At 34.5% G+C, this 14,125-nt stretch overlaps 1 protein-coding gene and 1 long non-coding RNA gene across 3 annotated transcripts in view; one reads left to right on the forward strand and one right to left on the reverse strand.

Moving 5' to 3' along the window:
* LOC109025994 (uncharacterized) overlaps positions 1-14,125 on the forward strand; it is a 160,302-nt gene that overhangs the window by 40,908 nt on the left and 105,269 nt on the right. For both annotated transcript variants that reach the window (XR_008677726.2, XR_008677727.2), the window contains exon 3: positions 9,446-9,625. This is a non-coding gene — a long non-coding RNA (uncharacterized lncRNA). The remainder of the gene's footprint in view (positions 1-9,445; positions 9,626-14,125) is intronic.
* The window catches only part of SCN9A (sodium voltage-gated channel alpha subunit 9), a 179,578-nt gene continuing 170,459 nt past the window's right edge, over positions 5,007-14,125 (reverse strand). Inside the window, exon 27 of the mRNA XM_055380255.2 lies at positions 5,007-9,671. Coding sequence (XP_055236230.1) covers positions 8,479-9,671 — 1,193 coding nt within the window. The 3' untranslated portion in view covers positions 5,007-8,478. The remainder of the gene's footprint in view (positions 9,672-14,125) is intronic.

Consider the following 14,125-nt stretch of genomic DNA (forward strand, 5'->3'; position numbering starts at 1 on the left):
GGTAATGGTCTTCACTGTTGCTATGTGATTATTTTGGGGCTCTATCCAATTCAATAGATCTTGGGTAAGTCTCGGTATTTTTTAAACTAATAGCTAAGGTAATGTCGGTTATCCATGATTCATACTTTTATAGACATTGTCAGAGATCAGTCATTGTCAACTGGGGAAGATTTTGTCCCCCTGAGAACATTTAGCAAAGATGGGGACATTTTTATTTGTCATAACTGTGGAATTAGGAATGTTTATTGATATCTAGAGGTTAGAGACCAGTGATCGTGCTAAACATCCCACCATGCACAGGACAGCCACTCACAAGAAAGAATTATCCAGCTCAAATATCAAGATTGCCAATATTGAGAAACTCAGGCCTTAGAGAAATAAATGTCTGATTTTAATGTAGAATGTATATGAAAGTTTTCGTTTTTCAATCCCTTTATTTCCTACTTGACATTATCTCTGTTTTTTTTCTACTCTGTTAAAGCTATAGAGGAAAAACACTTTTAACTTAGTCCTTCAAAAATGCCAGTTTTCTATACTAATTTTATTTTGTGAGCAGTGGGACCGTTTCAAACATCCACTCAACTTACGATGTGAAAGACATGTATAGTCTCTCTCAGGCCAGAAAGCACTTGCACTGTATAAGAATATAAGAATACACTATACTTTTGTTGAGAAGATCCTGCAAACAGAAATAAAACTATTGAGGCTGAAGCACACAGATTAAGATAGGGAAAGAGGGAAGATAAGAGCAGTGAGGCTGACATGGTGTAGGGCTGGAAAGCTTGTAGAACTTGTAGACAGTAATAGTATAGAGTTTGTAAAATCTTTGCTGAGGATTTTAGAATTTATCATCATAATAATGGAGAAATATTACAGAATTTTATGCCAGAAAATGACCCAAAATTTCAAGCAGGGAAATGTCACAACCTCATAAAATCCACTCTGGCTACTGTACTGAGAATAGATTTGGAAGTGAGGCAAGAATGGATTTAGGAAGATAAAACAAGTAGGTTATTACATTGTCTTATAAACAGGTTAAAGGTGGTAATGGATTGGATTAGGTGTTGACAGTGGAAATTAAGAGAAGTTGACGGATTTACATTACATTAGGTGGTAGAATGAACTGGTCTTGGTGAATAAATGCGGAGGGTTAATGAAGAGGATTATTAGTTTGGAAAACTGGATGAATGGTGGTACTAATCAATGAGAAGGAAGATGTAATTTATTTACCATGATATACAGTTGTCCCTTAGTATCTGCTGGGGATTGGCTTCTGGACTCCCTGAGAATACCAAAATCACAGATGCTCAAATCTCTTATACAAATGGCATAGTGTTTGCTTATAACCTACACACATCCTCCTATATAGTTTAAAATTACCTACACGTCACTTCATTTGTATGGATTCAATGTAGTACTCAGCATATGGAAAATTCAAGTTTTGCCTTTTGGGGCTTTGTGGATTTTTTCCCCAACTATTTCTGATCCAGAATTGGTTGAATCCACAGATCAGAAACCATGGATATGGAGGACTGAATGCATATATATATATATATATATATATATATATATATAATCTTCCACCATGAGATTACTATTCCTATAGAAAAAAGAAGAGAGACCAGAGCTCACTGCCTCCTCCATTTGAAGACACAGTGAGAATTCTGCCCTCTGCCAGCCAGGAAATGAGCCCTCACTGGGGAACGAAATTGGCTGGCGCCTTAATCTTGGACTCCTCAGCCTCAGGAACTGTTAGAAATAAATTTCTGTTGTTCTAGCCACCCAGTCTATGGTATATTATTATGACAGCCCCAGCTTTCTAAGACCAACACAAAAATGATAATACTCTGGCTCCTGCTATTGCTTTAAGTAATAATCTATTATTGTCTCTGACTCCTGAGTCTCATGTCTTCTGCAAGCATGTAACATGCTAAAGTGAATTATGTTACTCTAAGAGTGAAATATATAATGCACCCTTCCTTAAATGTATTGACATAGAAACTTTTTATGTTCCAAATGAAACGTTTTAGAAGACATTTGCTGTAGATTCTCTTGGCCTACATTTTAAAGGCATGAGTGGGACAAGTATACTTCAGATTCTCTTTGACTTTGAGAAAATTACTTAAGATTGCCCATTTTCTTTGGCTTCTGGGTAAAAATTTGTAAGGTGCTTTGCCAAGAATAAGGTGCACTGAATGGTAAACACGAATAGGATAGTCAACAGGGAGGAAAATCTCCTCCTTTAAATTTTTGATAACAATTAACATTTGCTTTCTACATCAGTCTTTTGCGGGCGAGATCAGTGTGCCAAACTGTCTCACCAGTGTCCCTCTCTTTTTACCTCCACAGTCTGTATGAGCCATTGTGGTTTGATAAAATAACCTTTCTAGTAGCGTTGCTCATCTGTATTTATACCTTAACATGGTACATTGGAAAACAGGAGCATGCATTGGTGTTTGATCCTTTGTAACAAATGATCACAAATTTAGCAGCTTAAAATAATACAAATGTATTATCTCACAATTTTTTGTGAGGCAGGAGCCTGGGTATAGTTATCTGTGTTTTGTATAAAGACACATGTAACCCCATCCATTTATTTTTTCTGTTCTGTTAGAAGGAATTAGCGTATCACAGTTGGTTTATATCCTTTTCTTATATGAGCAAGATGTCGTTCTTTCTCATATAAAAATGAGCAGTTCTCAAGAGTAGCCTAAGAACAGGAGAAAGCACATTTTAACATATTGTTAATGTACAGAGTAGAAGACCCAAGATATTTAAAGAGAGTAAATCCGGAGGCTCTTCAGATGAAGGGCCAGCCATAAGTAAAAGAATGTATTTGTTTAAAGCAGCACATGCAAACCCAGATTATGTTCTCACATATTTAGAAATAGTAATTTAATGGGAGTGCATTCTTAATATTCACTGGATATAATTTTCCCATAAATTCTAAATTTTACATATCACTAAAAATAAAAATGAATCATGATGGTATATTAGAGAAGAATTATATTTTTATAGAAAGAATATGACTGAACTAACTTGAAGACATTTTGTTTTGTAGGAAATAAAATAAAAACTGGTCATGCCAGCAAATATTATAACTTAGGAATAACTTTTGCTCAGTTCTACTAGATTTTCAAAATTTTTAACAAGCTCTGAACATTTTCTATATACTTATTGTGCATTGCTTTTATCTATTGTTTCTAAAGATATATTTAAAAAGATTCAAGCTAAAGCACAATGATGCAGTTATTACCAATGTCTCATAAATCTCTTCAAATTACCTTTTCGCAGACAGATCAATTATTAATGTAGGTATGGCTCTCAGAGTAATAGGGAGTCAAGCTAAGTGTAGCATGTGAGCTCTATTGCTTGTTTATAACTATCAATTATTCATGTTTCATTTCCTGTGTGCATCAAATACTATTGCAGCAAAATCCCCTCTGCTCTAGCTTGTATGTAATTTCTCCCTCCCTTGAGAGAGATTACCATGTACCCTGCAGCTCATTTTGCTTGGGTTATGGCATAGCATTATCTACAATGTGAAAGAATTTAGCTTTGTTGTTGTAAAAAATTTGCATGTATCACAATCACTTATGTTGAAATGGATTACAGTATTATTCAGTGATTATAATTCTATTTTGCAGAGTGGCTATTGCAACTATCAGTGCAGAAGTCCCAAGGACTATTTTACACCTTTTACATGCTATTATGATAACATAAAAGTTGAAATAATGGCCTAGTATAGCAATTATTTTTAGAATATCTTACCTAATGACCATCGACAGGACTTGATGCTTATAGCTAAAGTAGAGGCTTGTATTAATTACTCAGCTAAAAATGGTAAGAACCACCTCCACTTTTTGGAAATAAGCTAGACCTTTATAAATGTGCATATTTCCTGATTTTAATATGTTGTTTGAATTCATAAATCTCAAAAGTAGCTAAATTTTGAAATATTTGGTGTATATGCCACATCACTAAATATTTACTACCTACCAATGGGTGCATAAAACTCTTTTGGGCACTGTAGTTATACTTACCCATATAAAATAGAGAAAATATTGTCATTATTTAACATTCATGGAGAGTGCATTGTTCCTGTATGATACAGAGGTAGCCTGGGTTCTTACATTTTTAGTAGCAAATTAATTGCCATACTAACTACTCTTACTACTAATATAAATTTTCAATGTGTTTTCAGTCATTGTTCTAATTTCTTCATGAAGCTTGTCTCATTCTATCATTACAACCACATAATGAAGTAGTACTCTTCTCCTCATTTTATAGATAAGAAAGTTGAGGCCCATATAGGTTAAAGAATGTATTCAGCAAACTCATAGGATCATGGCTTAACTGGGATACAAATATAGTTCTAGTCTTAGAACCCATGCTCTTAGCCATTATATATGCTGTATCACCTCTTAAGAGCTGGTACAGCTTTCCCGTCTGTAAAATGAGAAAAAGAGTAATACTCCATGATGTGGTTGTAAGGGTAGAATGAGACAAGCTACACAAAGAAATTAGAACAATGACAATACAGAATCAAGAATTTATATTAGTACTAATAGTAGTTAGTATGACAACCAATTTGCTACTAAAAATGTAAGAATCCAGGCTACTTCTGTGTCATACAGGAACAACGCAGTCTCCATGAACCAGAGCTCTTAGCCATTATGTATGCTACACCACCTCTTAATGCTATTACACAAAAATGTAGACATCGCTGTGTGGCTAGATGTTTGCATATTTTTGCTTCCTGTCTCAATTTTCTCCCGTTGCACAAACCTTGATGTGGATTTCAAGAAATTACTTTGGAACTCTAGATTCTTTGTCCTTGTCTTTGTTTCCCGGGAACACTTCTTATGGAGGACATTTGAAGCTGTCCTTTCAATGAAAAGGAAAAAGCTATCAGTTGTTGCAACTTATTTAGATATCCACTGACTTTACCCAGCTATGGTTATTCTAACTGAAACAGAAAATACGTGTAAACATAATTTTATTTTGTATAACTTTTATTCTTAGATTATATTACAATGTGTCAGTCTCAAGTATAACTACAATATAATTTATGGCAAACTCAAACATTTTGAGCATTCATAGATCTATGAAATTTGTAAAGAATCTTATGTAAACAGCTTTATGATATTCATGGCTATTTATTTATTTTCATGAAGCAATTCTTGATTGTTTTCCTCAAGAAGATAATAACATAATAAACCACAGATATTTTTTAAAAATTGGTGGCCTTCATACATAGGTCCTAAACCCAGGCCAATTCCCTGGCCATCCTAATTTAGTTGGCCCTTCTTTCAGCACTTCTATTAACATTTCTCTGAAATAGCTATTTAGAACTGCTTTATTTACATATGCATTTTATTTTCACTCTTTTTAATAAAGCTATCAAAACTCTATAAAATCATGCTAAATATTTTGGGTTGCGATGTTCAACAATCAGCATTTAAAAACAGCTCACAAGTCACCCAAATCTTTTGCAAACTAGGTAACTATCAAAAAGCTAAAATTAGATTCTCTAATTTTCATCCGAAAGATTTGTGTTCAAACCTGTTTGGGGCATGGTGGCTCATGCCTGTAACCCCAGCATGTTGGCAGGTCATGGCGGTAGGATCACTTCAAGCCAGGAGTTTGAGACTAGCCTGGGCAACATAGCAAGACCCCTTATCTACAAAAATTTAAATATTAGCCAGGCATGGTGGCATGTACCTGTAGTCTTAGCTACTTGGGAGGCTGAGGCAGGAGGGTTGCTTGAGCCCAGAGTTGAGGCTGCAGAGATCTATGATCATGCCACTGCACTCTAGCCTGGGTGACAGAGCGAGACCTGGTCACTTAAAAAAGTTTTTAGAAAACCTGTTTGCTTCCATTTTATTCTAAGTTAAGTTCTTCAGTGTAACTGCCTTTCTGTATTGTTGGGTGTAATAAGTTCAGCGATTATAAAATTTAAATATTAATATGACAGTGCCTTCTGAAGGGTGAAACCATCAGTACAAACAGTAATCTACATGGAAAGAGAGGTCTAATTTTACTTCAAGCTGATACTTAATAAGCTCTTTCTTCCAAATATTATTTTTCATTCATAAAAAGTCACAAGTAGACATTCCTGAAACAAACATAAATATATATAAAACTTAACCATGTTATTTTAAAAAAAAACATAGTTCATGAAATAGGAAAAAGAACAACTTCTTTATATATATTTTTGAAATGCTAAGAAGAAATTGTGTTGTTAACAAACCAGTTGCCCATATTTTTTATTTTACATGAAAACAAGGCAATGTAAAAACATTAATAGAAAATTACACGCGAACCTGTCAAACATCTTTTCTTACTACATTATGTAAGTATGCATAATGCAGTTATATTTGTGAGTTTGAAATAACGGTAGATTGAATTCAAATTTAAGGTGATGTTAACTTTTTAATTGAATGTATTTAAAAATCTGATAAATGTAATATATTTTGTATAGGTCCCTACTTAAATTATCAAAACCTATTTCCGACAGGCTTGGTAGGTTTGTGATAAAATGATCTATATAGTCTCGGAAAACACTGCATGGTGTCTTTCATATTAAATTAAAAAGTGGTTCAAGTAGCCTAAGATGAATGAACCTAAGATGGTATAAAGAATCTTTAGCCCTAGATTGAGTTTTATACGTACATTGGAACAAATGTCTCAAAGTAATAATGGATGTTGTAAAATATATCACAATTTAAAAACATTCTAGACTTCTGATCTCATTCTTTAACCATAATTCTTTGTTTCTATAGGTACATTTAAATCCTCTTTCTTTTTAAATTGCCAGAACAACAAAAAATATGTGCTTTAAACATTTATTATATAAATGTAATTTATTATTTTTTTAAATATGAAAAGCAAATTAGTGAAAGTTGTTTTATATATTTGCTTCAAAACCTCCCATAAAAATCTTCTAAGTAAAACTACATTCTACCTGTGTAGCTCAATTTTTGCCTGTGCATGAATAACTTTATAGAAGAAAGATCTCATATTCCTGAAATAAACTCACGAAAAAAAGCATTATGGTTATTTCTTTTCAAATTACTATTAATAGGTGTTTTCAAAAAACTAGATGTCTACAGCTAATGCAAAATGAATATGTGCTTGATAAATTAGAAGCCCATGGTACTGTGTTGAATGAGGCAAAATATATTTCATATCATAGAATTTTAAGGAGAAGGTGACATCTTCCTCATTGTATACATTGAAGTATATCCAAAAAAGATTACTTCCATAATTTAGGAAAGTAAGTGGGTGGCAAGAGAGCAAGTTGGCAAGAATCCCTATTTCAATGCTTTTTTATTCATACTAAACACATATCTGTGTTGAAAGTCTGTCATATTACATGATTTGAAAGCTTGCCAAACACGGGATTGTATACAAGTGATGCAATAAATACTGTGGCCAAGTTATTATCCGCTCAAATATGTACCATGGTCAAACAACTAACTGCATATCAGGAAGGATTTCATCAACTTTGCTTACAGCGAAAGGATGGCTAAACAATACTGCATAAGAAAGCAGGAAAATTTGACAAAAGAGTTTAAGAGACTATTATCAGTATTTTGGGCAGCACAGTCAAATGTTAGGCTATGTAAATAATAGCAAATAGAACTTCCGTCAATAACTTTTTTCTCAGTTATCTTTGTTTATTTGAGGAATGTAATATGTACTTAGAATAATTTTTCAAGTTCTGTGGTTATTTTATGAACAAAAAGGGATATGAAAGAAGAAAGGCTATGAAACACAATACTCTAAAGGTAAGTCTTATCCTTGTTGGCATGTGAGTCAAGATGAATGAAAAACATTTGTGGAAATGAATAGCCTACATATATTTTTAATCCCATGGCATTTTTATAGGCACATATAAATTGGTTCTGATGCAATGTAGAATAAATTTAAGCACCTCAAAATATAGAATAACCTCTGTACATTGATAAAAAGTCATGCTCCCTAATAATGCATTTTAACTAAACATTCATAACTAATGTCCATTACTTCTATCAAGCATTTCATTGCAAAGCCAAGGCAAAATACTTTTGTTGATTTCCAAATAATAGATAAATAATAGATTTTTCTGTGTGCGTGTTGTTTATTTACATGGGAAACAAGACTAATTACAATCCTGTGAAAAGATGACAAGGCAGATGTAAAAGTTTTCTACGTTGTCTTCTGATTTATTAAAAACCAAAAAACTGAATCACTTTTGTATGCTATAATCAATAATTCCTACAGAGTTCTCTTACGATCCGTAAAGAATCATCAGTGCAAAAATAACCATCTGCTAATGCTGCCCACCTTTCTTAGGAAATCAGAGTTAGTGACTGCACTGCCTTCGAGAATATTTTGATAAAAAGGATTTTGGCATAGACTTCCTCAAAAGAGTTTTATTAACACAAATAAATCACTTTCACAGGCTGTAAACAACATATCAAAAATGAAGCTCTATTTTTTGCTTTCCTTGCTGTCTTTCCCTTTGTCTTCCTTTTCTGTTCTGTCTTGTTCATATTTCTCTTTGTCTGGCTTTGTTACACTATCATATGAAGGTGGAGAGGTGGTGGATGAAGTGGCATCTGTTTTTTCTGGACTTGAGTTCTCATTAACATTATCAAAAGCCATATCTTTTTTATTGAGTAAATCATCATCTCTGTCTCCATCTTTTATGTGTATACTTGATATATTTTTGACATTTTGCCTTAAGCGGTAATGTCTATAAGCACGCTGAATGACAGTAGCAGACACATCCTCTTGTTTCCGTTTTAGTGTGGTTGTGATGGGTTCATAGGACACTTTGGAAGGATTTGCAGACATGAACCTTTCTTCCATCTGTGAACGAAGAGAATCCATCTCCCCACTCTCACCCAAAACACGCTTTGTAAAAGCAAATAAGATGTCAAGACAATGGATCCGGTCACCACTAACCATGGGCAGATCCATGGCAATGAGCTGGATTTTGTTGGGTTTTGCTATGAGAAGAGGAGGATCCAGGGCAGCTGCAAAATCAGAGAGTTTAGAGAACTCTATAAACTGGGTCGCATCGGGATCAAACTTCTCCCAAACCTCATAGAACATCTCAAAGTCATCCTCACTCAGAGGTTCAGTACTTTCTTCAGTGGCAACACTAAAATTCTCCAGTATGACTGCAATGTACATGTTCACCACAACCAGGAAGGATATGATGATATAACTAACAAAGTAGAATATTCCAACAGATGGGTTACCACAGTCTCCTTCAACTGAACTTCCAGGATGAACTTTTTTTGGGTCACAGTCGGGTGGCTTACTGTTAAGAATAGGTGCTAGCAATCCATCCCAGCCAGCAGAGGTTGTAATTTGGAACAGGCAAATCATACTGTTGCCAAAGGTCTCAAAATTGAACATGTCATTAATTCCATCTTCCTTTTTAACATAGGCAAAGTTGGACATTCCAAAGATGGCGTAGATGAACATGACCAGGAAGAGCAGGAGGCCGATGTTAAACAACGCAGGAAGGGACATCATCAAAGCAAAGAGCAGCGTGCGGATCCCCTTTGCTCCTTTGACTAGACGTAGGATTCGGCCAATCCTGGCAAGACGGATCACTCGGAACAGGGTAGGGGACACAAAATACGTTTCAATCAAATCAGCTAGAAACATACCTGTATGTGGAGGAAAATAATAGAAATAAAATATTTAAAGATGTATGCTACCTAAAATGATGACTCTAAACAGTTTTATCTGTCAACTCATTTCTTATGAATTCAAGACAGTTATTTTACACTGAATGCAATTACTTAAAAAAGATTAAGAAATTCCAAAGAAAAATGACTGACATTACCATTGTGACATTTTCTCCTTTTTACTAAGTTCATGGGCCATTTTTTCCCTCCATAATAGTGTTTTACATTTTAAGAATGATACCTACTCACATAGAAAATTCAAGCAATACCGTTAAATGCTAAAAAGAAAATATAAATCACCTGAAATGTCAACAACAATAACTATTATCAATATTTTTTTGAGTATCACTTCAGACATTTTTCTGTGCAAGCACATGTACACACACAAACAAATGTATTCATGTTATATAAGCTTTTTTTGTAACCTATTTATTTATTTATTTTTCAAGACAGAGTCTTGCTCTGTCGCCAAAGCTGGAGTGCGGTAGTGTGATCTTGGCCTACTGCAATCTCCGCATCCCGGGATCAAATGATTCTCCAGCCTCAGCCTCCAGAGTAGCTGGGACTACAGGCATGTGCCACCACACCTGGTTAATTTTTGTATTTTTGGTAGGGACGGTTTTCACCATGTTGGCCAGGCTGGTCTCAAACTTCTGACTTCAAGTGATTTCGCCCACCTCGGCCTCCCAATGTGCTGGGATTATAGTCGTGAGCCACAGTGCCCAGCCTGTAACCTATTTTATTTACTTTATATGTCATGGAGATAGTTTCATAAAAATGACAATGAAATAATTTATTATAGTGGTATAATGTTGTCTCAAAATAACCACAAATTGAAGACTAGCATTTATACTGTTTCCATTTTTGTTACTGAAATGAATATCTAAATAGCTATATTCTCCTAATTGCATGAGTACTTTTTAATAATATGTTAATAGAACTTGGGCCAACAGTATATATATATTTATATATATACACACACATACTATATATACACACATACTATATATATATATACACATACTATATATATATACTATATACTATATATACACATATATACTATATACTGTATATAGTATACATATACTACTATATACAGTATATAGTATACGTATATACAGTATATAGTATACGTATATACAGTATATAGTATACGTATATACAGTATATAGTATACATATACTATATAGTATGTATATATAGCATATAGTATGCGTATACTCTATATAGCATGCGTATACTCTATATAGCATATAGTATGCGTATACTCTATATAGTATAGAGTATGCGTATACTATATATAGTATAGAGTATGTATATATATAGTATACATATATACATACTATATACATAGTATGTGTGTGTGTATATATATATATATATATATATACACAGAATATATAGCTGAACCTATCTCCAGAAAGCCTGTACTAATTAACATTTCTAATGGCAGTATATGATAGTGCTCATACCTTACACATTCAACAGTATTGAGTGCTACCATTCTTCTTTATAGTTTTTTTACCAAAAAATTTTGATGACATTTGAAAACATCTACTATTGTAATTTATTTGCATTTTTTGTGAAAATAATCCACAATTTTCCTTGTGTTTTGTTATTTTGTATCCTTATTGGTTGTTTTTAACTTCTGTTTTTGGCTTAGTTTGGTATTTGCCCATGTGTCTATTGGGATTTTTACTATATTCTTATTAATTTATAAGAACAATTTTCTATTTAAAGTATTGATCCTTTCTCGGCCTTAACTGTTATGTAAACATTTCACCTATTTTTTGTCTTTCAACCTTTTATTTATGATGATTTTTTCCCCAAAGAATATTTTGTTTTTTTGTGCAGTCATTTCTTCATTTTTTTTTTTTTGGCTTTACAAATTTGTGTTTTGAATAGAAAGGACTATAAGAGTATATGGCTATATGTCTATTTCCACGTATTTCCTACTAGAATCTTTTTTTTTCTTTTTTTTAATTATACTTTAAGTTTTAGGGTACATGTGCACATTGTGCAGGTTAGTTACATATGTATACATGGGCCATGCTGGTGCGCTGCACCCACTAACTCGTCATCTCGCATTAGGTATATCTCCCAATGCTATCCCTCCCCCCTCCCCCCACCCCACAACAGTCCCCAGAGTGTGATATTCCCCTTCCTGTGTCCATCTGATCTCATTGTTCAATTCCCACCTGTGAGTGAGAATATGTGGTGTTTGGTTTTTTGTTCTTGCGATAGTTTACTGAGAATGATGATTTCCAATTTCATCCATGTCCCTACAAAGGACATGAACTCATCATTTTTTATGGCTGCATAGTATTCCATGGGGTATATGTGCCACATTTTCTTAATCCAGTCTATCATTGTTGGACATTTGGGTTGGTTCCAAGTCTTTGCTATTGTGAATAATGCCGCAATAAACATACGTGTGCATGTGTCTTTATAGCAGCATGATTTATAGTCCTTTGGGTATATACCCAGTAATGGGATGGCTGGGTCAAATGGTATTTCTAGTTCTAGATCCCTGAGGAATCGCCACACTGACTTCCACAATGGTTGAACTAGTTTACAGTCCCACCAACAGTGTAAAAGTGTTCCTATTTCTCCACATCCTCTCCAGCACCTGTTGTTTCCTGACTTTTTAATGATTGCCATTCTAACTGGTGTGAGATGGTATCTCATTGTGGTTTTGATTTGCATTTCTCTGATGGCCAGTGATGATGAGCATTTTTTCATGTGTTTTTTGGCTGCATAAATGTCTTCTTTTGAGAAGTGTCTGTTCATGTCCTTCGCCCACTTTTTGATGGGGTTGTTTGTTTTTTTCTTGTAAATTTGTTTGAGTTCATTGTAGATTCTGGACATTAGCCCTTTGTCAGATGAGTAGGTTGCAAAAATTTTCTCCCATTTTGTAGGTTGCCTGTTCACTCTGATGGTAGTTTCTTTTGCTGTGCAGAAGCTCTTTAGTTTAATTAGATCCCATTTGTCAATTTTGTCTTTTGTTGCCATTGCTTTTAGTGTTTTGGACATGAAGTCCTTGCCCATGCCTATGTCCTGAATGGTAATGCCTAGGGTTTTTATGGTTTTAGGTCTAACGTTTAAGTCTTTAATCCATCTTGAATTGATTTTTGTATAAGGTGTAAGGAAGGGATCCAGTTTCAGCTTTCTACATATGGCTAGCCAGTTTTCCCAGCACCATTTATTAAACAGGGAATCCTTTCCCCATTGCTTGTTTTTCTCAGGTTTGTCAAAGATCAGATAGTTGTAGATACGTGGCGTTATTTCTGAGGGCTCTGTTCTGTTCCACTGATCTATATCTGTTTTGGTACCAGTACCATGCTGTTTTGGTTACTGTAGCCTTGTAGTATAGTTTGAAGTCAGGTAGTGTGATGCCTCCAGCTTTGTTCTTTTGGCTTAGGATTGCCTTGGTGATGCGGGCTCTTTTTTGGTTCCATATGAACTTTAAAGTAGTTTTTTCCAATTATGTGAAGAAAGTCATTGGTAGCTTGATGGGGATGGCATTGAATCTGTAAATTACCTTGGGCAGTATGGCCATTTTCACGATATTGATTCTTCCTACCCATGAGCATGGGATGTTCTTTCATTTGTTTGTATCCTCTTTTATTTCCTTGAGCAGTGGTTTGTAGTTCTCCTTGAAGAGGTCCTTCACATCCCTTGTAAGTTGGATTCCTAGGTATTTTATTCTCTTTGAAGCAATTGTGAATGGGAGTTCACTCATGATTTGGCTCTCTGTTTGTCTGTTGTTGGTGTATAAGAATGCTTGTGATTTTTGTACATTGATTTTGTATCCTGAGACTTTGCTGAAGTTGCTTATCAGCTTAAGGAGATTTTGGGCTGAGACAATGGGGTTTTCTAGATATACAATCATGTCATCTGCAAACAGGGACAATTTGACTTCCTCTTTTCCTAATTGAATACCCTTTATTTCCTTCTCCTGCCTAATTGCCCTGGCCAGAACTTCCAACACTATGTTGAATAGGAGTGGTGAGAGAGGGCATCCCTGTCTTGTGCCAGTTTTCAAAGGGAATGCTTCCAGTTTTTGCCCATTCAGTATGATATTGGCTGTGGGTTTGTCATAGATAGCTCTTATAATTTTGAAATACGTCCCATCAATACCTAATTTATTGAGAGTTTTTAGCATGAAGGGTTGTTGAATTTTGTCAAAGGCTTTTTCTGCATCTATTGAAATAATCATGTGGTTTTTGTCTTTGGCTCTGTTTATATGCTGGATTACATTTATTGATTTGCGTATATTGAACCAGCCTTGCATCTTGATCATGGTGGATAAGCTTTTTGATGTGCTGCTGGATTCGTTTTGCCAGTATTTTATTAAGGATTTTTGCATCAATGTTCATCAAGGATATTGGTCTAAAATTCTCTTTTTTGGTTGTGTCTCTGCCTGGCTT

The sequence above is a fragment of the Gorilla gorilla genome, chromosome 11 (genome assembly GCF_029281585.2).
Source record: "Gorilla gorilla gorilla isolate KB3781 chromosome 11, NHGRI_mGorGor1-v2.1_pri, whole genome shotgun sequence".
Lineage (NCBI taxonomy): Eukaryota > Metazoa > Chordata > Mammalia > Primates > Hominidae > Gorilla > Gorilla gorilla.